General features: G+C 41.9%; 1 protein-coding gene across 1 annotated transcript in view; it reads right to left on the bottom strand.

Annotated features, from left to right (window-relative positions):
- The window catches only part of LOC307144550 (DNA repair protein RAD50-like), a 100,825-nt gene that overhangs the window by 44,679 nt on the left and 28,678 nt on the right, over nucleotides 1-27,468 (bottom strand). Inside the window, exons 5-10 of the mRNA XM_079846988.1 lie at nucleotides 23,327-23,512; nucleotides 22,294-22,498; nucleotides 10,511-10,639; nucleotides 6,866-7,031; nucleotides 5,987-6,180; nucleotides 511-717 (exon numbers count right to left, since the gene is read on the bottom strand). Of these exons, the coding sequence (XP_079703114.1) occupies nucleotides 511-717; nucleotides 5,987-6,180; nucleotides 6,866-7,031; nucleotides 10,511-10,639; nucleotides 22,294-22,498; nucleotides 23,327-23,512 (1,087 nt within the window). The remainder of the gene's footprint in view (nucleotides 1-510; nucleotides 718-5,986; nucleotides 6,181-6,865; nucleotides 7,032-10,510; nucleotides 10,640-22,293; nucleotides 22,499-23,326; nucleotides 23,513-27,468) is intronic.

A 27,468-nucleotide genomic window follows, 5' to 3' on the forward strand; every position in this document is an offset into this window, starting at 1 on the left:
TTAGTTGAAGGTTCAGTTGAGGAAACCAACAGAACATTGACAGATGAAATACGTTTTGTATGCGCAGGTCGCACATGCGGACTGAATTTGTTTTGCACTAATCAGTTGTTCCATAAGTTGGCAACACTGGCCCGGCTGTTGTTTCACAGTAGAAAACCAAACTCAAGAGACGGAACAACAACAAAATACTGAAGACTGCAACAACAACAAACACACATTGACAAGCGTTTGTGTGAGGGGTGTTATGAGAGAGCCGCAACTTTATTTTAAAAGAAGACATTTTTATCAGTCATAACTTCTGGAGAAAAATGGGGCAAACACTGGACATAGATGAAACTTTCTAGAGCGCATGTGTCGACCATCTGCGTTTGTGCACGCTATCAAATGGAGTATACTTTGAAAGGCTACGAGTTCGACTGTACGCATATACTAGCAGACGCATTAAAGAAAACTAAGTATACTTTGGACTTAATGCTCAAAGCAAGTTTAGTGGTGTAGTGAAGATCTAACCGCTTTCTGAAGCTCAGTGTCCAGCTCCTGCAGTCTGCTAGAGGAGCCCTCCAGTTTTTGGAGATCACACTTGATGTTCTTCAGTTCCTGTTGTTTCTTGGCCTGTATGTCTCTCTTCAGTTCAACGGTACTCTCTAGACCGGTCTTTTTATCACGGAGATCATCGATGCTTTGCTGCTTCTGTGCCTCTTTCTCCTGCATATCTTGCTGAAAACAAGAAATTATTATTATTAATGGCAACATGCAAGAATACTAATATTGAACTTTTGAATATATATGAAGTTTCAGGATATTTATTAATATCTGAATTTATTTTATTTTATAATTTTCTGTTAAGCATTAAATAATACAAAAAATATATAATTAAAGTGTTACCCAAAAATTAAATATGTCTCTATATTGGACCCCTTCATATAGAGTATCATATATATATATATATATATATATATATATATATATATATATATTTTTTTTTTTTTTTTTTTATTTTAATTTTTTTTAATGCAATTGAGATGTAAACATCATCTGAAAGTTGGTTTGTTAGGATATGACAATATTTGGCCGAGATACAACTATTTGAAAATCTGAAATCTGAGGGTGCAAAAAAATCGAAACATTGAGAAAATCACCTTTAAAGTTGTCCATTTATGTTCACGATTGTGCTGCATTCACGCACAAAAATAAAGGTTTTATATATTTACGAAAGGAAATTTACAAAATATCTTCATGAAACATGGCATACTTGGCATAAAAGAAAAATGTATCATTTTGACCCATACAATGTACTGCTGGCTGTTTTTGCTGTGTTTTGCCACAAATATACCCGTGCGACTTGTGACTGGTTTTGTGATCCAGGGTCACACATACACACACACACACACACACACACACACATATATATATATATATATATATATATATATATATATATAAATATATATATATATATATATATATATATATATATATACACTCACCTAAAGGATTATTAGGAACACCTGTTCAATTTCTCATTAATGCAATTATCTAATCCAGGGGTTCCCAACCTTTTTTGTGCCAGGGACCAGCATATTCATAAAAAAAATTCCAGGGACCAGTTGTCAATTTTAAGATGCATCGTTTGGAACATATCACTGTGTAAAACAGTAACAGCCTATCATTTATTTGCATAATGAACTAGATGGCAACAAAGGCTACTTGTATGAATATACCAATCTTTTTAAACTTTCAGACCGGTTCACAAAATATTTCCCTTTACTGCCATACAATTAGGTCTACTTCAAAAGCAACTCACACAGCACTCACTCACTAGCAGGTGGCAGTAATGGCAAATTGTATGAAAATACCAGTCCATTTCACTTGTCAAATCTCTCCAGAACCACTAAAGACAATCACTTCAACAGCAACTTAGTGTTTTCACACACCAACAGGTGACAACAAAGGCTAATTGTATGAAAATAAGTGCCAGTTTCAACAATCAGACAGTTTCAGAATACAATAGCAAACACATAACTTAGTGATTTCAGCCAATCATTTTTAAAAGTATAAAATTAGAGATTAAACTTTAACCTTTAACAAAAAAATACCAAATCAGACCAATGAGAACAAAAATATTTTAATGTGAGCATGAACTGCTTATTGATATTACTATATTTGTAGCTGTGCACAAGACAAGCTGTTCTTCCTGAGCATCCATAAAAAACATATGCATCCAAAACAATGCACACAAATTCCAGGATACAATAAAACGAAATTTAAAAAGGTCTGCTTTACAAATATGAACGAAAACCAGCTTACAGTTTTTCACCACAAATAATACACAACGGATTTGGCGCCACGGAATCGCCTGTTGTCATAAATCCATACCTAATGTATGAGGTATCGTATTTATGAAGCGTGACTTTTTCTCTCGCGCTATTTTCGAGTTGGTCATCGCCTTTCCTTTTACCAGAACTGTCCGCAATGAAATTAGCCATTGAAAAAAATATCGCGGCCCGCTCATCTCTCCACTTCCCTGTCACTTCAGGTGCAGCGCGCTTTTTTGCAGTCCGTTCAGATATGACGCGTTGCTAAGCAATCGCAAGGCGCTCAAAGAAACACATTTAAATCTATTTATTGTTTAGGTTTTGGATTAAATAACATGACGTCATAGCACTTAAAAAAGCATATAAAAAAGAAAAATATTATTATTATAAAAAAAGAAAAAAGAAAAAAAGAAACATTATTCTGGGAATATTTCAAGGCCCGGTACTAACGGGTCCCCGGACCGGTGCGGTTGGGAATCACTGATCTAATCAACCAATCACATGGCAGTTGCTTCAATGCATTTAGGGGTGTGGTCCTGGTCAAGACAATCTCCTGAACTCCAAACTGAATGTCAGAATGGGAAAGAAAGGTGATTTAAGCAATTTTGAGCGTGGCATGGTTGTTGGTGCCAGACGGGCCGGTCTGAGTATTTCACAGTCTGCTCAGTTACTGGGATTTTCACGCACAACCATTTCTAGGGTTTACAAAGAATGGTGTGAAAAGGGAAAAACATCCAGTATGCGGCAGTCCTGTGGGCGAAAATGCCTTGTTGATGCTAGAGGTCAGAGGAGAATGGGCCGACTGATTCAAGCTGATAGAAGAGCAACTTTGACTGAAATAACCCCTCGTTACAACCGAGGTATGCAGCAAAGCATTTGTGAAGCCACAACACGCACAACTTGAGGCGGATGGGCTACAACAGCAGAAGACCCCACCGGGTACCACTCATCTCCACTACAAATAGGAAAAAGAGGCTACAATTTGCACGAGCTCACCAAAATTGGACAGTTGAAGACTGGAAAAATGTTGCCTGGTCTGATGAGTCTCGATTTCTGTTGAGACATTCAGATGATAGAATAAGAATTTGGCGTAAACAGAATGAGAACATGGATCCATCATGCCTTGTTACCACTGTGCAGGCTGGTGGTGGTGGTGTAATGGTGTGGGGGATGTTTTCTTGGCACACTTTAGGCCCCTTAGTGCCAATTGGGCATCGTTTAAATGCCACGGCCTACCTGAGCATTGTTTCTGACCATGTCCATCCTTTTATGACCACCATGTACCCATCCTCTGATGGCTACTTCCAGCAGGATAATGCACCATGTCACAAAGCTCGAATCATTTCAGATTGGTTTCTTGAACATGACAATGAGTTCACTGTACTAAAATGGCCCCCACAGTCACCAGATCTCAACCCAATAGAGCATCTTTGGGATGTGGTGGAACGGGAGCTTCGTGCCCTGGATGTGCATCCCACAAATCTCCATCAACTGCAAGATGCTATCCTATCAATATGGGCCAACATTTCTAAAGAATGCTTTCAGCACCTTGTTGAATCAATGCCACGTAGAATTAAGGCAGTTCTGAAGGCGAAAGGGGGTCAAACACAGTATTAGTATGGTGTTCCTAATAATCCTTTAGGTGAGTGTATATGTATATATATATTAGGGCTTGCATAGACTAGTCGAGTAGTCGATAGATCGACTACTTCAACCACTAGTCAACGCTGTCGGAAACAATCGACTACTCGAGCGTCCATAAATTAATTAAAAATGGCGAACGTCACCAACAGACACACACCACACACGTCAGATATGTGGAAGTATTTCATCAAGGATGACAAAAATATTGTAATTGGCCAACTCTGCAAGAGGCCGTTCACATATTGCGTCTAAAAACGTGTGGAAAGCGCGGCCGTGCCGCTGTCTCCTACAAGCGCTTGCGATCCCCATGGCGTCTGTCGTTGCTATGCAACCATGAACTACGAAGAAGAACGAAGAAGTATCAGCAAAGGATTAATTGATTTCTAATTGTTGCATTAGGCCAGGGTTCACCAATCTCGGTCCTGGAGGGCCGCTGTCCTGCAGAGTTTAGCTCCAACCAGCTCCAACACACCTGTTTGAAAGTTTCTAGCATACCTTGATTAGCTGGTTCAGGTGTGTTTAATTGGGGTTGGAGCTAAACTCTGCAGGACAGCGGCCCTCCAGGACCGAGATTGGTGAACCCTGCATTAGGCTATGAATTAATAAATGTTTATTGATAAGATCTAGCTATTTCATGTCTTTTCATTTACAGTAGCATGAACCACGAGTAGTCGAGTAACTCGAGTATTGTTTTGATAAGAAATCGACTAGCAGAAATCAGTAGTCGTGCAACCCCTAATATATATATATATATATATATATATATATATATATATATATATATATATATATATATATATATATATATATATATATTAGGGCTGTCAATCGATTAATTTTTTTTAATCGCGATTAATCGCATATTGTCATGAGTTAACTCGCGATTAATCACATTTAATCGCACATTTTTTAAATTGTTCTAAATGTACCTTAAATTAATACTTTTCAAGTTTGTAATACTCTAATCAACGTGGGCATGGATAAATATAGATGCTTTATGCAAATGTATGTTTATTATTGAAACCATAGTCAATATAGAGCATAAGGATGAGATGTTTCAAAGGTCACAGATGTTTTTCAAAGAACTTGTTCATGTCTATTAGACACGTAGAAAGAACAAAAAAATGGCAGGTTACCATTACTTCTCTTTCTTTGCACTGAGCAATTTACTAACACAAACATGTTTAGATTTTTGCATGACAGGGCAGCTCTTCTGAAAATGCTAAATGTACATTTATTATTTATTAGCCTATTACATTGTAGTTTGTCTCTCTCTGTGCCCATTTTGATGAAGCTAAATTCTCAATAAAACTGTTTTCATTGGTATATTTTACTGTTTCTGTTGTCAAACAACGGAATGAATTTGAAATGGTGACTGAAACGCGACCCATTAAGACATAACCAGCTCTCCCTTCCAAGATGTTAGGTTAATCTGCACAAAAATTCTGATAATCGAGCCGTCGTCTGGTGAAATCAAATTCACATAAGATAAAGACAATATCTGTGCTCTGATTTCGGCTATACTTGTAAAAATAGAGAAGCAACATAATATCTGTGCTTAACTGAGTTAAAGCACTGCTCCTCCGCGCGAGACGCAGAGAGAGAGAGAGAGAGAGAGAGAGAGAGAGAGAGAGAGAGAGAGAGAGAGAGAGAGAGAGAGAGCGAGCGAGCGAGCGAGAGAGAGAGGTGCGCGCGCGCGTGCTGAGAGAGGTAGATTCCGGTACCGGTACCGGTAGATTCTCAGAAACTAAATAAGTTTTGTTGAAGGGAAAAAATCGCTAAAGGGGTCTGCAATGTCGCTAAGTTAGCAACACTGTGTATCTCCATTTCTCCAACTAGGGGTTGGGCCACGGGTCAAACAGAAAATACGCGCTGCGTTAATCGCACGTTAAAAAAATTAGTGCCGTTAATATGATTTTGCGTTAACGCGTTATTAACGCGCTAACTTTGACAGCCCTAATATATATATATAAAACAAAAGAGTGTGAACTGGGTGGTAAATGACATCCTGCAGTTCAATTATCTACCATAGTTTGGTTGAGGGCTTCAGTGTCCTGGTCCAGTCTCTCTTTGACTTGTCTGTGGAAGCTCTGGAGTTGTCTTTCGTTAAGAGGTGTCCGATCATAGCCCTCCAACTCCAGGGAAGACGCTAAACTCATCACCTGGGTGTCCCTCTTTTTAATGTTCTGTGTGTGTCTATCTGCCTCCAACTGCAGACGGCCTTCAAATGAACAGAAACAATGACAATAAACAGCTCTGAGAAAGAATAAACATTTTTCCTGCTAAAAATGCATTTTGAGCAAAATCACTCGATGTGAAAGTATTAGCCTAGTTTTTAGTGCATGTCTATAAGTATAGTGTACTTTAAGACTGTAATAACTAATCTATAAAATCTAAATTTCTTAAGTGAAGTAACTTTGCAGTAGTAGTAATTTCAATTTAAAAAGAGGATAAATGATGAGGGCCACAAAGTGAGATAAAAGCAAAAATATATGTGTTTAACGCCAAGTTGCCCAAAGCTCGAGACGAGAGCACTTTATATAAGAACTTCTAAAAAGGTCATGATCATGTTTGTATGTGGCCTGCAGGTTGCCACACCAAGTGCTTGTGTTATTTAATGGGGCTAAAATATATATTTTTCCCCACTTAATCATAGAAGTAAAGAACAGATCAAAATAGCTGCTTGTTGCAACCCTAGTGAATCTACCCAATACCACCTTCCTGTGAATTACAATAGCAAGTAGCAAATCAGGCTGCGATGTAAACTAAAAAAAGGACGTCACTATTCTTCTATTGACTATTTTAAATACTACAATCAACGAAACAACCATTTGATCATATATAGAGAACACATGTCCACCACCACCACACAACAATAAATGAATAGCAAAGGAGCAAATGACTACCTTGCTCAACTAGCAAGTCATATTTGATGCGGGTCATCCTCTGGCACTCTTGGCCGGCCCGTTCAAACTCGCGCTGGCACTCCGTAAGTCTCCATTCCTTCTCTTTGACAGTCTGCTGGTGGTTCTGATACATGTCCTGCAGCTGATCATCTGAGCCCTGAAACACCTAAAAACACAGCACAACACTGAGTCAAGGCTCCCCAAGGAATGAACACACGGTGTGGAGCAAGGCTCTGTCTTAGGCCCTTCGTTTTTCTATTCGTACATGCTCCCTTTAAGTGATATGTTTACAAAACATGGTATTACTTTTCATTGTAATGTGGACAACTCTACATTTCTCCAGACTCCAGACATTTTTAATATTGATGGTTGTCTCTCTGTTTTATTACAATTTAAGAAGAAACCTTTGGGGAGAGAAAGAGGGGAGGAATAAATCGAGACATGACTCAGGTTGAACTCAAATCTGTCACTTGGGGACATTTAATATTCAACAATATTATTGAACTGCCTGCATTGACACCATTATATGAGAACTGAAGTGAGCTGGATGATGACATCACTGTTTTCTCCAGAGCTGCTATATATATATACACATTGGGGAGAACAAGTATTTCATACACTGCCGATTTTGCCGGTTTTCCTACTTACAAAGCATGTAGAGGTCTGTAATTTTTATCATAGGTACACTGCAACTGTGAGAGACGGAATCTAAAACAAAAATCCAGAAAATCACATTGTATGATTTTTAAATAATTAATTTGCATTTTATTGCATGACATAAGTATTTGATCACCTACCAACCAGTAAGAATTCCGGCTCTCACAGACCTGTTAGTTTTTCTTTAAGAAGCCCTCCTGTTCTCCACTCATTACCTGTATTAACTGCACCTGTTTGAACTCGTTACCTGTATAAAAGACACCTGTCCACACACTCAATCAAACAGACTCCAACCTCTCCACAATGGCCAAGGCCAGAGAGCTGTGTAAGGACATCAGGGATAAAATTGTAGACCTGCACAAGGCTGGGATGGGCTACAGGACAATAGGCAAGTAGCTTGGTGAGAAGGCAACAACTGTTGACGCAATTATTAGAAAATGGAAGAAGTTCAAGATGACGGTCAATCTCCCTTGGTCTGGGGGGCACCATGCAAGATCTCACCTCGTGGTGCATCAATGATCATGAGGAAGGTGAGGGATCAGCCCAGAACTACACGGCAGGACCTGGTCAATGACCTGAAGAGAGCTGGAACCACAGTCTCAAAGAAAACCATTAGTAACACACTACGCCGACATGGATTAAAATTCTGCAGCGCACACAAGGTCCCCCTGCTCAAGCCAGCGCATGTCCAGGCCCGTCTGAAGTTTGCCAATGACCATCTGGATGATCCAGAGGAGGAATGGGAGAAGGTCATGTGGTCTGATGAGACAAAAATAGAGCGTTTTGGTCTAAACTCCACTCGCGGAGGAAACATCAAACATGGAGGTGGAAACATCATTCTTTGGGGATGCTTTTCTGCAAAGGGGACAGGACGACTGCACCGTATTGAGGGGAGGATGGATGGGGCCATTTATCGCGAGATCTTGGCCAACAACCTCCTTCCCTCAGTAAGAGCATTGAAGATGGGTCGTGGCTGGGTCTTCCAGCATGACAACAACCCGAAACACACAGCCAGGGCAACTAAGGAGTGGCTCCGTAAGAAGCATCTCAAGGTCCTGGAGTGGCCTAGCCAGTCTCCAGACCTGAACCCAATAGAAAATCTTTGGAGGGAGCTGAAAGTCCGTATTGCCCAGCGACAGCCCCGAAACCTGAAGGATCTGGAGAAGGTCTGTATGGAGAAGTGGGCCAGAATCCCTGCTGCAGTGTGTGCAAACCTGGTCAAGAACTACAGGAAACGTATGATCTCTATAATTGCAAACAAAGGTTTCTGTACCAAATATTAAGTTCTGCTTTTCTGATGTATCAAATACTTATGTCATGCAATAAAATGCAAATTGATTACTTAAAAATAATACAATGTGATTTTCTGGATTTTTGTTTTAGATTTTGTCACTCACAGTTGAAGAGTACCAATGAGAAAAAATTACAGACTTCTAAATGCTTTGTAAGTGGGAAAACCTGCAAAATCGGCAGTGTATCAAATACTTGTTCTCCCCACTGTGTATATATATATATATATATATATATATATATATATATATATATATATATATATATATATATATATATATATACAGTGCTATGCATAAGTTTAGACACCCATGCTAAAGTTGACTAAAAAGAGGAATAAAAAATCATCTTTTGGAAATTGAACTTAATGCCTTAATTTAAAAAATTAGGAAAAATCCAACCTTTAAGGACACAAATTTTCTTTGTGAATGAATAATGTATCGTAAATAAATAAATGTTCTTCCTTAAAATACAGGGTGCATAAGTTTGGACACCCCTATGTTAAATTCCCATAGAGCCAGGCAGATTTTTTATTTTTAAAGGCCAGTTACTTCATGGATCCAGGATACTATGCATCCTGATAAAGTTCCCTTGGCCTTTGGAATTAAAATAGCACCACATCATCACACAGCCTTCACCATACCTAGAGATTGGCATGGAGTACTTTCCATAAGATCATCTCTCAATGCAAATCAAACTAGCTATTAGGCTAACTGAAATAAAACCATGACAATCTCTAGGTATGGTGAAGGCTATGTGATGATGTGGTGCTATTTTAATTCCAAAGGCCAAGGGAACTTTATCAGGATGCATAGTATCCTGGATCCATGAAGTAACTGGCCTTTAAAAATAAAAATCTGCCTGGCTCTATGGGAATTTAACACAGGGGTGTCCAAACTTATGCACCCTGTATTTTAAGGAAGAACATTTATTTATTTACGATACATTATTCATTCACAAAGAAAATTGGTGTCCTTAAAGGTCGGATTTTTCCTATTTTTTAAAATTAAGGCATTAAGTTCAGTTTCCAAAAGATGATTTTTTATTCCTCTTTTAAGTCAACTTTAGTATGGGTGTCTAAACTTATGCATAGCACTGTATATATATGAATAACTTTTTACACCAAAAATGAAACATCACTGAGCTTACTTCTGTGAAACTATTTTCTTCTGGAAACAAACTTTTTTGCATTATTTTCCTGTTATCTCTGTAAAGCTGCTTTAAAACAATCTGTATTGTAAAAAGCGCTATATAAATAAAGGTGACTTGACTTGACTATCAGTGGACCAAAGCATCAACACTAATGTGACTTCAATGGGAGCACTGTTGAGAACTAACACATAAAAAGTTTATTTGGATCCCCAGTAGTCCAGAAGAACCCTTAGGTAAATTAAGAAAATTGAATGGCTTTTAGTAAGAAAACGTAGTGGATGGACCTCTTCTATTTTTAAACAATATTAAACAAATGACAAAGATAAGCAAGCAAACGCAAACCCCTCATTCCAACATCAGATGAACAGCAGCAGCAGTTAATATACCAAAACCATCAATTACTGAACATCCTGTACATGTTTTCTATGCAAAACACTTCCTTTCTGCTTTCGCATGATCATTATCTGGCATTTATGACTAATACTGAGAAGCAGTGAAAGCTTCATAACTGATGCCTGATGTTTAAAAAAAAAAACCTTGGGTTACCTGCTCCATCTTTTCCTCTAGTTCCCGGTTATCATCCTCCATCTGTTGCTTCCTGCTGTCCAGAGCTTTGATGTCATTATCCAACTTCGTTATTTTGCTGAGGCTACTGTCTATGTCATACAGTCGGTTCTAAAAATATGGGGAAAGTGTGTTTAGTAATAATAATAATTAATAATTCGTTACATTTATATAGCGCTTTTTCTGAGACCTCAAAGCGCTTTACATAGATGGGGGAATCTCCTCAACCACCACCAATGTGCAGCATCCACTTGGATGATGCGACGGCAGCCATATTGCGCCAGAACGCCCACCACACACCAGCTTACTGGTGGAGAGGAGACAGTGATGAAGCCAATCAGTATATGGGGATGATTAGGAGGCCATGATGGACAGGGGCCAAGGGGCAAATTTGGCCAGGATGCCGGGGTTACACCCCTACTCTTTTTCGAAGGACATCCTGGGATTTTTAATGACCACAGAGAGTCAGGACCTCGGTTTAACGTCTCATCCGAAGGACGGTGCTCTTTTGGCAGTATAGTGTCCCCGTCACTACACTGGGGCATTAGGACCCACACAGACCACAGGGTGAGCACCCCCTGCTGGCCTCACTAACACCACTTCCAGCAGCAACCTGGTTTTTCTCAGGAGGTCTCCCATCCAGGTACTAACCAGGCTCAGCCCTGCTTAGCTTCAGTGGGCAACCAGTCTTGGGCTACAGGGTGATATGGCTGCTGACAATATACATGAATATTAGTGAATATACATCACATGACTGCATGAGTGTATGGGCTAAAATTCAACTGATGTGCAGTCAATTACACATTTTGACTATTTTACAGTGGGGCTCATCTATCTTTTGTATTTAACTCAACTGATCATAATGTGAAGCTTCTGTTTTTGCACTGATGTCAGACTTATCAATAATTTAGGATCAATTTTATCTTTTAGTTTGGTATCAAAATAATAAGTATAAGTAAATAACAAGTATCAAATAAAACGAAAAAAAAAAGTATTAATCTTGATGACCTTTTTATTAATAAAGAATTTAAATGACTGGATTATTTAAAAATATACATTATTACATGTTAATGTAAATACATACATGTAAAACATATTTTTACATATTTTCTAAAACATATTTTCAAAGACAACAATACTTTGATATATGCTGTAACGGACCCTAATCTGCACTACAATCATATAAAATATTATATCACAATATAAGTAATTTTATTTTACGATAACGATATATATCACCATATATATAATTTTGCTTTAAATTAGGTTATGATATCAAAATTGTTGATACTATAGAAATGTCATAATTCTTGTCACCAATGTCAATATCACAAAAAAACGAATCCTAGCCTTAAAAAAAAAAAAAAAAACGACACTCGGTTACTAACGTAACCTCGGTTCTCTCTAGAGAGGGAACGAGTGTTGCGTAAGTTTAGCTTACGCTACGGGAAAACTCCTTTTCTAGAGAATACTGAAGCAAAAAATTATCCTTAATTTTTAGAATGTAAAACGCATTTGCAGCAGCAGGCAGACATAGGCGAGACAGCTCGCGCGCCTATTGGCTGCTCTGCGGCAACTGCTGCAACCTATCAGTGCGTCTTGGCATGACTCCAGCGCCAATGGGAAGCCTTCCCGCGCTGTCGTCATGGCCCGCCAAAAGGGGTGTGGCTTAGCCTATAAAAGCCTCTCGCCCAGGTTGCACAAGTGATTTCAGTCGACTGGAAGCGAAACCACAGTGCAGCACAAGCACGGCAGGCTACACAACACTCGTTCCCTCTCTAGAGAGAACCTAGGTTACGTTAGTAACCGAGTGTCGTTCTCTTACGAGAGTACTCTCGTGTTGCATAAGTTTAGCTTACGCTACGGGAACCCTATGTAAAGCGCCGTGCGTGCTGAGTTTCCCACACTTATGTCCCAAGGGCAGTAGCCCGGGGCTCATGTATAAGTGAAGTGATCGCAACGGCAGAACAGGGCGGGACGACTCTGTGTTATGAGATAGGTGCATACACATATATACACAGTCAAGGCAGTATGACCACCTTAAACTGCATAAGCCCACAGGACGTTGCAGCATATCAACAGTCTAATCAAACTGGGTTGGGTAGACACTGTTAATAGCATAATCAGACTGAGAACAGTCTGGCCTGTAAGGCGGCCAGGTTATAAAACCTTACAAATGTAGACATCGAGGCCCAGCCTGCTGCCATACAAATGTCATGAAGTGAGACCCCACTTGTCCATGCCCCCGACGAGGCCATACCTCTAGTCGAGTGGGCCTTAACCCCCAAGGGGCAATCCAGGCCCTTGGATGCATAAGCTGACGCGATAGTGTCTACTATCCATCTGGACAGGATCTGTTTCGAGACGGCTAGCCCTTTGACGCGGCCACCAAACGAAACGAAAAGCTGCTCTGTTTGCCTAAAGGCAGCAGAGCGCTCCACATAAATCCTTAAAGCCCTTACCGGGCAAAGGAGGTTAACCCCAGCCTCACTGTCAGACGCAGGGAGGGCCGAGAGGAAAATAACTTGCGCTCTAAAAGGACTTTTGGGACGTAACCGTGCCTTGGTTTGAGGATGACCTTAGAGTCATTAGGCCCAAATTCCAGGCACGTAGCGCTCACCTAGTGCCAGCAGAAAAGCGGTTTTGAATGACAGGTATTTTAGCTCCACCGCGTGTAATGGTTCGAATGGTCCACCTTTCATGGCCTCTAGAACCGTGGAAAGGTCCCATGCTGGAACCGAGGGTGGCCGAGGAGGATTCAGCCTCCTAGCACCCCTGAGAAAACGAATTATAAGGTCATTCTTTCCCAGCGACTGGCCGTTTACAGGTTTCGTAAATGCTGCTATGGCCGCCACATACACTTTGAGCGTGGATGGGGTTCTCCCACTCATCGAGCATTTGCTCTCCCTGACTCGCTTGATTACCTGTGGTAACAAGGCGACCGGAGGAAACGCATAGAGAAGGCGTTTGGGCCAGTTTAGGGCCAGCACATCCCTTTCTTTTGAAAAGAACATTGGTCAGTGAGCGTTGGTTTGCGACGCGAACAGGTCTACCTCCGCTCTGCCAAAAATGTCACAGATGTTTCGCACCGTCAGGGGGTGCAGGGACCACTCCCCTGGGGAGAGTTTTGCCCTGGATAGCATATTTGGGCCCACGTTCAGGACGCCCGGCACATGTGCCGCTCTCAGTGAGCATAGATTGTGCTGGCCCCATATAAGGAGGCATTTTGCTATTGCAAGAAGGCTCCGGGACCTGAAGCTGCCCTGGCGATTTATGTAGGACACTACCGATGTGTTGTCCGTTCTGATCAGAACATGGTGGTTCCTCAGTGTGGGGAGGAAGAACTGAAGGGCGTTTTCGACCGCTTTCATCTCTAGACAGTTTATGTGTAGACGCTTCTCCGCGTCTGATCACAGGCCCATTGAAGGTCTCTCTTCGTATAGGGCGCCCCAACCCATGTTTGAAGCATCTGTCGAGACTACTTTGATTCGTGAAGCGATGCCCAGGTTCACGCCGGACTGGTACCAGTCGGCTCTCATCCATGGTTTCAGAGCTGTTACACATGTCTGATTCACCGTGAGACGAAGCAGACCTGATGTCCACACTCGCGCTGGCACCCGCCGTCTCAGCCACAGCTGAAAAGGGCGCATGTGCAGCAGACCCAGCTGCAGAACCGTCGAGGCTGAGGCCATGAGACCCATCATCCTCTGAAACACTCTAAGGGGAAGATTCTCACGTCAGGCGCGCCACCATAGAGCTGGAGTCCAACTCTATCCCCAGAAAAGAGATTTCCTGGCTGGGGGATAGAATACTTTTGGCCCAGTTGATTCTGAGACCCAACTGTTCAAGATGGGTCAGCAGTAAAGCTTTGTGTAGCACCAGTTCCTCCTTTGACTGTGCTATAATTAGCCAGTCGTCCAGATAGTTCAGGACTCTCTGGACTCTCAGGACTGGTTGTGATCATTTTGAACGAGCGCATCATCAGCGCTCTGTTCAAATGTCTGAGATCTAGTATAGGGCGGAGCCCGCCATCCTTCTTTGGTACTAAGAAGTAACGGCTGTAAAACCCCGACTCGCTCACTGCCAAGGGGATGGTTTCCACCGCCCCTTTCTTCAGTAAATTCGCTATTTCGGTGCGAAGTAGGTGTGCTACTTCTTGATTCACCCATTTTGAAGCCCCTGGGATCCCTTCCCATGCTTTCGCGTGAATGGCCAGGGGTAGAATGAAATCTGTGTTCGCATCGCTCGGATACGGGGACGCGGAGACCCGGCCATGATGACGTACTTCGTTCATCATGCTCATTTCGAATGGGGCAGATGGCACTTCGTGCAGTGGTTATGTAACTGGCATCTCGGCTGTATAAACGGGGAGATGCTTTATTACAGGCACAGCTCTGTGGGCTCGCGGCGCGAGGCGAGGATCAGACACGTGATCTGCACTTGAAACACTGCTAGCGCGAGCTGGGTTCATACGCTGAGGCGTTATGTGTGTGCGTAGCACAGATACAGTCATATTCACAGGCAGGGGTGGGCGCTGTACAGCGGGCACATTTCCTACACTTAAAATATGAACGGCATGAGCCGGTTTGACTGATATGGACCCTGTGGTGGTGTGAGACACAGCATGGGTAGTGCTTGTGTGTAGGAGTGAACACTGGGAAGTGGGCACTTTTTCTACACTTAGCGGTCAAGTGGCCTGAGCCAGCTTTATTGTTTTCGACCCTGGATGAGTGTGACACACAGAGAGGGTAGTGATTTTGTGCAGGGGTGGGCACTGGGCAGTGGGCACCTGACCTACATTTAAAACACCTTCGGCCTGAGCCGGAATATGACCAGACATAATGCTCTTTTTGAGATTTATGTGGGTCGCCGTGAAAACGGTGTTTGTGTGCAGGCGAGTTGAGGAACTGACTCGTTGGCTGCTAAATACACTCTTCGAGTCACCTGCGCTGAGGGAACTGAGAGAGCGGTTTGTGCTGATTTCGATGGTGGTCCGGCCGCGGCAGGACTTAACCATCGGCGCCTTCCTAGGGGGGCTAGGAAGACTTGGGAGGCTCAAAGCTCGGCGCGAGCTTGTGCTTCGGTCCCCGGGCGGGAGGCGGTCTGCGGCGGCTGGTAGAGCGCGAGCGCTGCCGTGCATCCCGAGCCTGGTGATTTTGTGAAGCGGGCGGAGGAGGCGGTGGGGGTGCTGTTTTCTGAGCGGGTGGCTGCTTTTTAGGGCGACCCGCTGCGGAACTGGAACGTCGCGGCAAAAAGTGTCTCATAGCCTGAGACGTTTTCTGCACCTCTGTGTATCGCTCCGCTAAGCCCTTCACCGAGGGACCGAAGAGACCAGCTGGTGAAACAGGGGCGTCCAGGAAGGTGGCGCGGTCAGACTCAGACATGTCAGACAGCGTTAGCCACAGGTGACGCTCAGTGACGGTGAGAGCGGCCATGTTGCGGCCAATAGCCTGGGCGGCGGTCTTGGTAGCTCTGAGAGCTAGGTCCGTCGCGCTTCTCAAGTCCGTCACACCCTCCGCTGATGGGCCAGCCTCGTCCAGTGAACGGAGAAGATTGGCCTGGTAGATCTGCAAGACAGCCATGTTATGCGGCCTGACCGGCGGCGGCGTAGGCGCGACCAATCAGCGTCGAAGTAGTCCGGCAGGCTTTGGTAGTCCGGCAGGCAGACTCGACTTGGACCGCCATCCCGCAGAGGGCGGACACAAGTGCGTCGCTACAGCTTCCTCAACAGGAGGAACGGAGAGATACCCCCTGTCTTTCGCGCCATCAACCGTGGAGAGCGTCGAAGAGACAGAGGATCTCAGCCTGGCCAAAAACGGGGCTCCCCACGGCCTGGAGAGCTCATCATGCAGCTCGGGGAGGAAGGGAGCGGGCCTCGAGACAGGTGCAGAGCGGCGTCCAGGCAGAAAACAGCCATCCAACCTGTTAGGCGCGGGCTCCTCGGGCATAGACCAGTCAAGGCCGAGGTCCTTCACGGCCTTTGTGAGGAGGCGAAGAAGCTCAGCGTCAACCGAAGCCCTCACGCTGGATCCCTGAGTCGACAGGGCGGGGTCAGGGATGGATCCCGACCAGTCCTCGCTCCTGGACGCAAGGATCGAGCAGCTGTCATCCTCCGCGACATCCCGCTCCATCTCTTCGGCCCGGCAGCGGGGCGTTGGCCGTCGAGGAATGAGACGGGGGACTCAGAGAAAGAGGCTCGCGGGGACACCGCCAGCAAGTGCTCTTTCACAGAGACTTCTGGTGGCCTTTGTGAGCGGCGCTTTTTACGGTGCGGCCCAGCAGGAGGCGTGGATACAGCGGACTTGATGGCGAACAAAGCCTGTATAGCCCGCAGGGTCGAGAGAGGCAAAGATTTGCATTCACGGCAGCTCGTCCCGCTGAGATGCTGTTTGACGCCGTTGCTTCTCTCTCGCAGATCCAGCGAAGTCAAGTCAAGTCAAGTCATCTTCATTTATATAGCGCTTTTAACAATGTAGATTGTTTCAAAGCAGCTTTACAGAGATAAACGTATAATTTAAGGTAACAGAGAATGTTTTGGCTTTATAGCGGTTCTTTAATAAAGTTATTTTACAGCTAATGTTAGTTTTGATTGATTTGCTTCCGTCGCAACGATCATTTGTTATTAAATTAGGGGCCGCCAAGAAGACACCATTCTCTCTACACAAACTTTAAACGCGATCCTGTGAGAAATGCTGATGGCGTTCACATGCGCATTAAGAATTGGTTCTATAGTTATGTGCATTTGAATATATGTGTGCAGGTTTGTTATTCCCTACAAACCAAGCCTAAACAAATTACTGGTCTTTCCTTATAGTTTTGATTCAGAATTTTATTTTATTTTATCAATTCGGGGTAGATACGCAAATTGAGTTTTCCCGACGACGCTTTATCTGTAGAGTGGGAAAAGGATCCTCCATAGGGAGAGACTAGTTGGCACTTCAGCACTATGTTGTCATCGGGTCCAGGCGAAGGCCCTTGTCAGATCTGGATACGGCCTGGATCCAGCAGGCTGCGGGAAGACCTCGGGATAACCAAAGACACTAAAATTAGCGTAGATGCCATTCTTCTCATGATGTAACAAGTACATCAGGATTTATGGGAAGTGTTCCCGGTTCCAGCTGACCCAATCTATGCAGCCTAACACTGAATTATAGAAGTCTATAATGTATTATGTGAATGCTATGTCAAAGAGATGTGTCTTTAATCTAGCTTTGAACTGACAGAGTGTGTCTGCTTCCCGGACAATGTTAGGAAGATTGTTCCAAAGTTTTGGTGCTAAATAGGAAAAGGATCTACCGCCAGCAGTCGATTTTGATATTCTAGGTATTATCAACTGGCCGGAATTTTGAGATCGCAATAGACGTGAAGGACTATAATGCGTTAAGAGCTCACTCAAGTACTGCGGAACTAAACCATTTAGTGCTTTGTAAGTCATCAGCAATATTTTAAAATTGATGCGATGTTTAATAGGGAGCCAGTGCAGTTTTGACAGAACTGGGCTAATATGGTCATACTTCCTGGTTCTGGTAAGAACTCAAGCTGCTGCGTTTTGAACTAGCTGTAGTTTGTTTATTAAGCGTGCAGGGCAACCACCCAGTAGAGCATTACAATAATCTAGCCTTGATGTCATGAAAGCATGAACTAATTGTTCCGCACTTGTCAATGAGAGCATATGACGTAATTTAGATATATTTTTAAGATGGAAAAATGCAGTTTTACAGATACTAGACACGTGACTTTCAAATGAAAGATAGGTATCAAAGAGCACACCCAGGTTCCTAACCGACGACGAAGACTTAACAGAGCAGCCATCAAGTGTTAGACAGTATTCTAAGTTATTACGTGAGGAAGTTTTTTGTCCAATAATTAGAATCTCTGTTTTTTCAGAATTTAGAAGTAGGAAATTACGAGTCATCCAATTTTTTATATCAGCTATGCATTCTGTTAATTTAGTGAATTGGTAAGTTTCGTAGGTTTTGAAGAAATATAGAGCTGAGTATCGTCGGCATAACAGTGGAAGCTAATTCCATGTTTCCTAATGATATCTCCTAATGGTAGCATGTACAGAGTGAACAGCAGCGGTCCTAGTACTGAGCCTTGTGGTACACCATACTGAACTTGTGATCGATGAGACATCTCTTCATTTACTGCTACAAATTGATAACGGTCAGATAAGTATGATTTAAACCATGCTAGTGCAATTCCACTAATGCCAACATAGTTTTCTAGTCTATTTAAAAGAATGTTGTGGTCAATGGTGTCAAACGCAGCACTAAGATCGAGTAACACTAATAGAGAGATACAACCACGATCGGATGATAAGAGCAAATCATTTGTGACTCTAACGAGAGCAGTCTCAGTACTATGGTACGGTCTAAATCCTGACTGAAAATCCTTGCAGATATCATTTCTTTCTAAAAAGGAACACAGTTGTGAAGATACTGCCTTTTCTAGTATCTTTGACAGAAAAGGTAGATTCGAGATCGGCCTGTAATTGACTAATTCTGTAGGATCAAGTTGCGTTTTTTTAACAGAAGTGATAGGTCTAACATATTTGAAACACGGAGTCGGCTTTGCAGCCTTGGCTAAATGAAGTTTACACGAGACTAGATAATGATCTGATTTGTCATCGCTCTGCTGCAGAATTTCAACGGCATCAACATCTATTCCATGTGATAATATTAGATCTAGAGTATCAATACGACGATGAGTAGGTCCTGACACGTGTTATCTAACTCCAATTGAGTTTACAATGTCTTTAAATGCCAAACCCAATGCATCTTTTTCATTATCGATGTGTATATTAAAATCACCAACAATTAGTACTTTATCTGCAGCCAATACTAACTCTGATAGAAAGTCCGCAAATTCTTTGATAAAGTCTGTATGGTGCCCTGGTGGCCTGTATACAGTAGCCAGCACAAATCTCAAACGTGATTTATCATTTATACTATATATTTTTACATTAAGCACTAACACTAAAATAATTATATTTAAAACTTGATTTCTTAGTGGTTTTGAAAATATTACTATAAATTACAGCAACACCACCCCCTTTCTTGCGGGGTGGACTCATTTAAAGTAATGTAATCGTTTGGTTTTAGCCAGGTTTCTGTCAAACACAGCACATCTAGGTTATTATCTGAAATCATATCATTAAAAATGAGTGCTTTTGAAGTAAGCGATCGAATATTCAGCAACCCAAGCTTTAGCATTTGCTCATCTGTATTATAGCTGTTTTTTATTTGTTGAACATCAATTAAATTTTTAACCTTAGAAGGGTTTAAACGTTTTTTGGATTTCCAAATTCGGGGAACAGACACAGTCTCTATATGATGATAGCAAGGTGAAAGAGGCTCTATGTGATGGGATTTATCTGACCTGGGTGACGCGAGGCCGCTAGCAGACGGTCGGTTTAGCCAGTCTGTCTGCTTCCTGACCTGGTGCCCAATTTGTCATGTTTGAGCTCTAAGACTATGAGCCATATTACTAGAGAGAAGAGCAGCACCATCCCAGGAGGGATGAATACCATCTCTTTTCAACAGGTCAGGTTTGCCCCAAAAACGTTTCCAATTGTCTATGAATTCTATATTATTAAGCGGACACCACTTAGACAGCCAGCGATTCAGTGAACACAATCTACTAACTATCTCATCACTCCTGCGAACAGGAAGGGGGCCAGAGCAAATTACAGTGCTTGACATCGTACTTGCGAGTTCACACACCTCTTTAATATTAATTTTGGTGATCTCCGACTGGCGTAGTCGAACATCATTAGTGCCGACATGAATAATGATCTTAGAGAATTTACGATTAGCATTAGCCAGCACTTTTAAATTTGCTTTGATGTCAGGCGCTCTGGCTCCCGGCAAACATGTGACTATGGTCGCTGGTGTCTCTATTTTCACGTTCCGTGTGATCGAATCACCAATTACTAGGGCACAATCAACAGAATTCTCAGTGGGTGTTTCACTGAGTGGGGCAAATCGATTTGTTATGGTAATCGGAACGGAAGAGTGTTTTTTTGATCCGCGACTAGAGCGATCCCTCACTGTCACCCATTTGCCCGGCTGCTCAGGCACTACTTCAGCTGGAACCGCACCATGTAAAGAGTTCACGCTAGGCGCATCCAAAATAGTATCTAAAGCTCTAGCACTCTTACAATCCTCAATTAAAGTTCGGATGCGTGTCTCTAGTTCTGAAATCTTCTCTGTCAGCCTAACTGACTCCTTGCATTTATCACATATAAATCCTATGTTGCCAACAGAGAAGGCTATGCTAAACATGTGACATGAAGTGCAGGTGACAATAACAGGACAAGACATTACTCACCGTGTTTGTTGACTGATTCTTACTCACCTGAGCAGCTTTTAATGAACTCAAAGGCGCGGGCGCGCGAGAGAAAAAAAAAAAAAAAAAAAAAAGCTGAGCGCACGGGTGGCGCGTTAACAGGCTAGCAGTAGCGAATTACTAGCGTGTTGTGCTAGTAGTAACGGAAGCTAGCGATGTCAGGTTAATCTGAGATGTTGGGTAAGCTGTATTTAGTATAAACAACTACAAATTGTAGTAAATGATGGTTCAAATCAAAGAAATACGAGGCTAAGACGGAGCTTACAGCACAGAAGCAAACAAACTCACAGCAGGCAGCGAGGCAGACAGGAGCAATCGATCAGCAGAGCAATCCAACCAGATCAGAGCAATCCAACCAGATTCCGAAGTCCTTTGCTGAAAGGAGACGAAATCACTTGTGCAACCTGGGCGAGGGGGTATTATAGGCTAAGCCACACCCCTTTTGGCGGGCCATGACGACAGCGCGGGAAGGCTTCCCATTGGCGCTGGAGTCATGCCAAGACGCACTGATAGGTTGCAGCAGTTGCCGCAGAGCAGCCAATAGACGCGCGAGCTGTCTCGCCTATGTCTGCCTGCTGCAGCAAATGCGTTTTACATTCTAAAAATTAAGGATAATTTTTTGCTTCAGTATTCTCTAGAAAAGGAGTTTTCCCGTAGCGTAAGCTAAACTTACGCAACACGAGAGTACTCTCGTAAGAGAACTCAAGCTCACTGAAGACATGTAAACAATCAGCATTAAAACAAGAATAAGAAACCAATTTCCAAGCAATATGACAAACAAAAAAAAAAACTGCAGTAGAACAAATAAATAATAAATGCTACATAAACTGTATAAAGTAATCAAATGTATAAAAACACACTATAGTCTTCAATGGGGAAGTTAAACATAATTTTCTTTTTTATTAAATGTACAAAAGTTATTTAGTCAGTGAGAGATTTTCTCTCTTTTGTAGTTTGATTAACATGAAAGACAGACAGCAGGAATATAAGGCACTTTAAGAACAAATACCCTGACCCAATATACTGTTACACATGCGTTTTCTTTCTCAGCTGTTTACTTTCACTTAAGACATAAATGAATGTTATGACATACAAGTTTGTGTATTTAACCATTCAAGGCCAATGCTTGAAAAAGCATGCAAATGATACGTTTTCGTGACCATGCCGCACAGCAATGTCACGTGAGCGTGTAACTGCGATAGAGACGATAGTCCAAAATTTGTACTGATTAATCATGTCTACCGGCCCACCCCTACACCTGCCTGTATTAAATACAATTTTAAATATTCATTATCCAAAACAATCAACTGCCACAGATCTCAAAAATGGAAAACCTCTATTCTAAAATCCTACAGAAAATAAAAAGAAAACCGGATCAGCCAACAAATTGCCGTCACAAATTCTTGGTGTCTCACCTCCAGTGGGTCAATCTGATTCTCGATGTGTTGGACATTCTCTTTGGAGGAAGACAGCTGAGCCTCTTTAGTGGACAGCAGCTCTCTAATCTCTAGGGCTTTATCTTTGTATTGTTTTAGGTACTTGAGGTCCGTACTGCAGAGAATAACAGTCTGGGCCTGCTCCTGCCTCAATGACTTCAGGGTCTCCAATACCTTAATGTACCTTTAAGCAAAGGGTTTTGGTTATTTTCAGCCATTCATTTGTAATGCCAGCTTAATATGAGTAAATGACACCACAGGACAAGCCAATATGCAAAACAGTCTGTTTAAATAGACACTCATTTATCGCCATCTACTGGTGTAGGCCTACAGAATTAGAGCCATAGAGTCAAAGCTTTTCTGGCATGATTGTTGAGAATTTACAGTATTTACAAAACATATATTGTGTAGATAATACACAACAGTCATTTATAGGGTAATAATATGCATTAAATGAAGGGGAAAATAAATAATTATATACAAATATCAAACTTTTAAAAATACTTTGGAATGGGATGATGTTTTCTTGTAGGTTTATATCATTTAATGTTCTAATATATATATATTATTATTTTTTATTTTTTATTTTATTTTTTATTTTTTACATATATTAATGATTAAAACTTAATTTGAATGCTGTTATGGGGATGATATATCTATGCAGCAAGAATCAATTTTCCTAGATCTTTTGAGATAAAATGGCTTGATGAACTCATAAACTGACTGAAAACATCCTTCACACTCCAAAAGCATTATTGCTATAAAAATGACTAGACAAAAATTAAAAGGCACTCAGTGCTGTTGCCCATTACGCATTTGTGAAGGAGATCGTTTAATTCTAAGTTTCAGAGAGAGGATGTCAAATGAAAAACTAAAACATGATGCAAATTTTACCAAAAGAGTCATATGTGGACCTCAGAAAAAAATAAAATAAACAATAATAAAAAGTACAATATGACCCTTTTAATGAATGAAGCTTCAGTGACAAAGCCATTGTCAAGATAAAAAATACCTTGTGGCTGAGAAAATCTCATCAAACTTCTGCTTGAGGGCTTTCCCTTCACTGAGAGGCCAGTTGGACTCCTCTTGGTGGCAGAAGATGACATGGTTGATGACAGCTTTGGAGACGCCCAGGGATGAGATCATCTCACGGTCTAGTTCAGCACATTTAAAGCTCCGGATCTCTTTCTCTCCGTGCCTGACATAAAGAGAGGTCAAGATGTATTAACAAGAAAACAAGTCCTTCAAACTGGGAACATAATTTACACTTTTCATGGGCCAAGTGGGAGTAAAGGGTTGGGAACCGAGAACCGGAAGTGTTTTTTGAAAAATTCCTAAGTTTTGGTTCCAAAAACGGTTCTGGTGCGATGTGTGGGCGAAGTGCTGGGAGCTTATCCTTTAATAGCAAAGTATTACCTCATAAATATTATAGGGCACCTATTATGCAAAATCCACTTTTACATGGTATTTGGATATTAATGTGTGTTGGCAGTGTGTGAACACAATCGCCCTACAATGATAAAAATCCACCCTCTCCTTTTACTTTAATCCCCATTAAACCAAAGCAGTCTCATTAGACATGCCATTTTGATTCTCTGAGCAGTGTGACATCATACTGCTCAGGCCCCGCCAATGGCCGCTGACTGACAGTCCTGCATTACCATAGTTTCCGCCCTCAGCGAGTTGTATGCTATCCGCCATTTCCTCCGTGCTTGAGCAGCTCTAGTGACAGTGTCTTGTAAGCAATGCCGGTGTTCTGTTGTTGGATGTAAGAGTGAAAATAACAGTCTTCATTTTCTCCCATGTGCCGCAAAATATACCTAAATTCATTTATGTCTAAATTTATTATCCGTGTCTTGTGTTTTGTCCTTGTGTCTTCGTTTGTTTGTTTGTTTGTTGTCCGGGAGTAGTCGGTCTTTCGGCGGGTAAATGCTGTGTCGGCCAACCAGAGCAGTCGAAGAGCGACTGCTTATGACGTTACGGTTGTGAATAGGGGGATTATATGTGAATTATGTGTTTGATATTTACGTGTTTCTGTGTTATTAATGGTGATGAATATATATCTGGTGATGAATTACAGTGCTATGCATAAGTTTAGACACCCATGCTAAAGTTGACTAAAAAGAGGAATAAAAAATCATCTTTTGGAAATTGAACTTAATGCCTTAATTTAAAAAAATTAGGAAAAATCCAACCTTTAAGGACACCAATTTTCTTTGTGAATGAATAATGTATCGTAAATAAATAAATGTTCTTCCTTAAAATACAGGGTGCATAAGTTTGGACACCCCTATGTTAAATTCCCATAGAGGCAGGCAGATTTTTATTTTTAAGTATTTTTTTTTTATTTTTTTTTAGGATACTATGCATCCTGATAAAGTTCCCTTGGCCTTTGGAATTAAAATAGCCCCACATCATCACATAGCCTTCACCATACCTAGAGATTGGCATGGGGTACTTTCCATAAGATCATCTCTCAATGCAAATCAAACTAGCTATTAGGCTAACTGAAATAAAACCATGCCAATCTCTAGGTATGGTGAAGGCTATGTGATGATGTGGGGCTATTTTAATTCCAAAGGCCAAGGGAACTTTATCAGGATGCATAGTATCCTAAAAAAAAATTAAAAAAAATACTTAAAAATAAAAATCTGCCTGCCTCTATGGGAATTTAACATAGGGGTGTCCAAACTTATGCACCCTGTATTTTAAGGAAGAACATTTATTTATTTACGATACATTATTCATTCACAAAGAAAATTGGTGTCCTTAAAGGTTGGATTTTTCCTAATTTTTTAAATTAAGGCATTAAGTTCAGTTTCCAAAAGATGATTTTTTATTCCTCTTTTTAGTCAACTTTAGTATGGGTGTCTAAACTTATGCATAGCACTGTATATAAATTTACATAATTACCGGTGAGAATTATTGTTTAATGTTGATTGATGAATGTTTTTAAGTGTTGAAAATGTAAAAGGTATACAACTTACCATACTTACCTGTTAATGAGTGAAGCCAGAGAGGGTGGAGTCTGGCCTATAAAAAGTCAGGCCAGACTCACAATCAACTGCAAGAGTGTAACAGTGGTACCCAAAGCGTCAAATCTTTGTGAACACGTTGTGGATAGAGTTTTCATTTCTTCATTTTAGTTTTTGTTTTGTTTGTTTCCTGTTATTTTGGGGGGTTTTGTGCACACATGTACAAATATACTTCACTGTGAACTCATCTGTCTTACTCATTGGCACTGTAAATAAATTACACCCTGCATGGGAGTGCTGTGTGAGTAAGCCATCTTTTTTTTTTTATCCTCACGGACTCAAGTTACTTTTTCCCTTCTCCCCAAAGTGGTGGCAGTGGTGGGATGGCAACTCACAAAACAGCGCCAAAAGGCAGAAAACCCAGGGCTGGGTTGCGGTCACAGATGAAGAAGGCGACGATGGAGAATCTGGCTTGGAATTCGGCAGAGACTACAGAGGAAGAGGAAGTGATGGCAGGGCTTCCTGATCCCTCGAGAAAGTCCAGGTCACTACGGACTGAGCCAATGACTCCAGATGCTACAGCTGGTGAGGGAATGGTTTCCCTAATGCGCCAGTTCCTAGATGTACAACAGCAGAGAGAGGAGAGATATATACAGGAGCTCTGGGCTCTATGCGAGTCTATACGGAAGTCGCCTCGTCCTGCTGAGACGTTGTCTGACAATGAGAGCTTGTGAATGGAGCTACCAACACCAGCTACACAGAGGGTATTCACACAACGCAGAACAGCACACACCAGAGACTCCCCAAGTGTTCCGGTGCTGAGAGAGCCGATGCATAAACAAAACAGAACCAAAGATGTCAATCTTCCAGCAGGGGGAAGACATTGAGAATTATCTTCGGGGGTTCGAGCATCTGGCCAAGACCTGGAGGTGGAGTGGAGCTATCATCTGGTTCCATTACTGACCAGGCAAGCATTGGAGGTGTACCTTGTGATGGATGAGGAGCTGGCAGAAGTGTATGTTGATCTGAAGGAGGCGTTTCTGGAGAAATTCAACATCTCACCAGAAACCTACCGGCAGAGGTTCCAACACCTACTGTTCCAGCTAGAGATTCGCCATCCGAGACTTACCATCACCTAAATAACCTGTATTAGTGATGGGTACGACTGAGAGAGCATTCCAAGGAGGAGATTGGCGAGGCCATTATTCTTAAGCAGCTACTCCGGTTGCTTCCGTATGATGCTTGCACCTGGGTAATATAAGGGAGTATGACCCAACTTCAGGACTGGCGGTGGCTAAGCTGGCTCAGCAATACCTGAACGCTAATTGGCGGAGGTCCATGCACTCTAAAGGTACTGTTTGCACGTGTAACCCCTCTCACCCGGGTCCTTCACACCCCGCTCCGTGCGGGTCTCGAACCCGGGTCTCCGGCATGAGAGTCAGGCGCTCTAAAAAGGAGGCTAAAGACTGCAGCCTCTAGCGTCTGTCGCTAGAGCACCTATTGAGATCAGAGGAGTGAGGTTTACTTGCACAGCAACTACTAGCTGGCCTCCGTTACACACGCACTTTGGGGCTGAGAGGGGTCGTGCTGAACTGTCAGACAATGCAAAAGCCCAAAGCCAACAGGGGGGAAAGAACCGGCAGGCTTTTACTCTCAGCAGCCGGGACAAGTACTAGACTGGCCGAATATGTAAAAAAAAACAAAAAAAACAGATTAGCACAAACTTTTAGAATAAAAAAAAACAAAAAAACAATACAACTTTTTTTTTTTAAATAGGCCTATTAGGCTACAACAGAAAAGCAAAAAATAAATATGTAAAAGTAAATTTTAAACAGAACAGAACAAACTTTTAGAACAGAAAAATACAATCAAAAGTTAAAGATTTCATATAGATGTTGGGGGAGCAGCGAGATAAAACAAAAATACAAACAAAAAATACAGCCTTTTACTATTCTGTTGAGGAATGAGACGAATGAAGAGCGCTTCTCTCTCGTGTGTGCGCGAACACACTGACTGCTGGACAACCTTACTTCTGGGTATTTATCAGTGAGTAAATTCGTGGTCGAGAGGTAGAACTTAGGTTTCAATAATTTAGATGACATGGGTTCAAATCCCAAACAAACATGGGCTATTGTAATTTTTTTATTATTAATGCAGAGAGATGTGTCAAGTTCTAAAA

This window comes from Squalius cephalus (genome assembly GCF_949319135.1).
Source record: "Squalius cephalus genome assembly, chromosome: 17".
Taxonomy (NCBI): Eukaryota; Metazoa; Chordata; class Actinopteri; order Cypriniformes; family Leuciscidae; genus Squalius; species Squalius cephalus.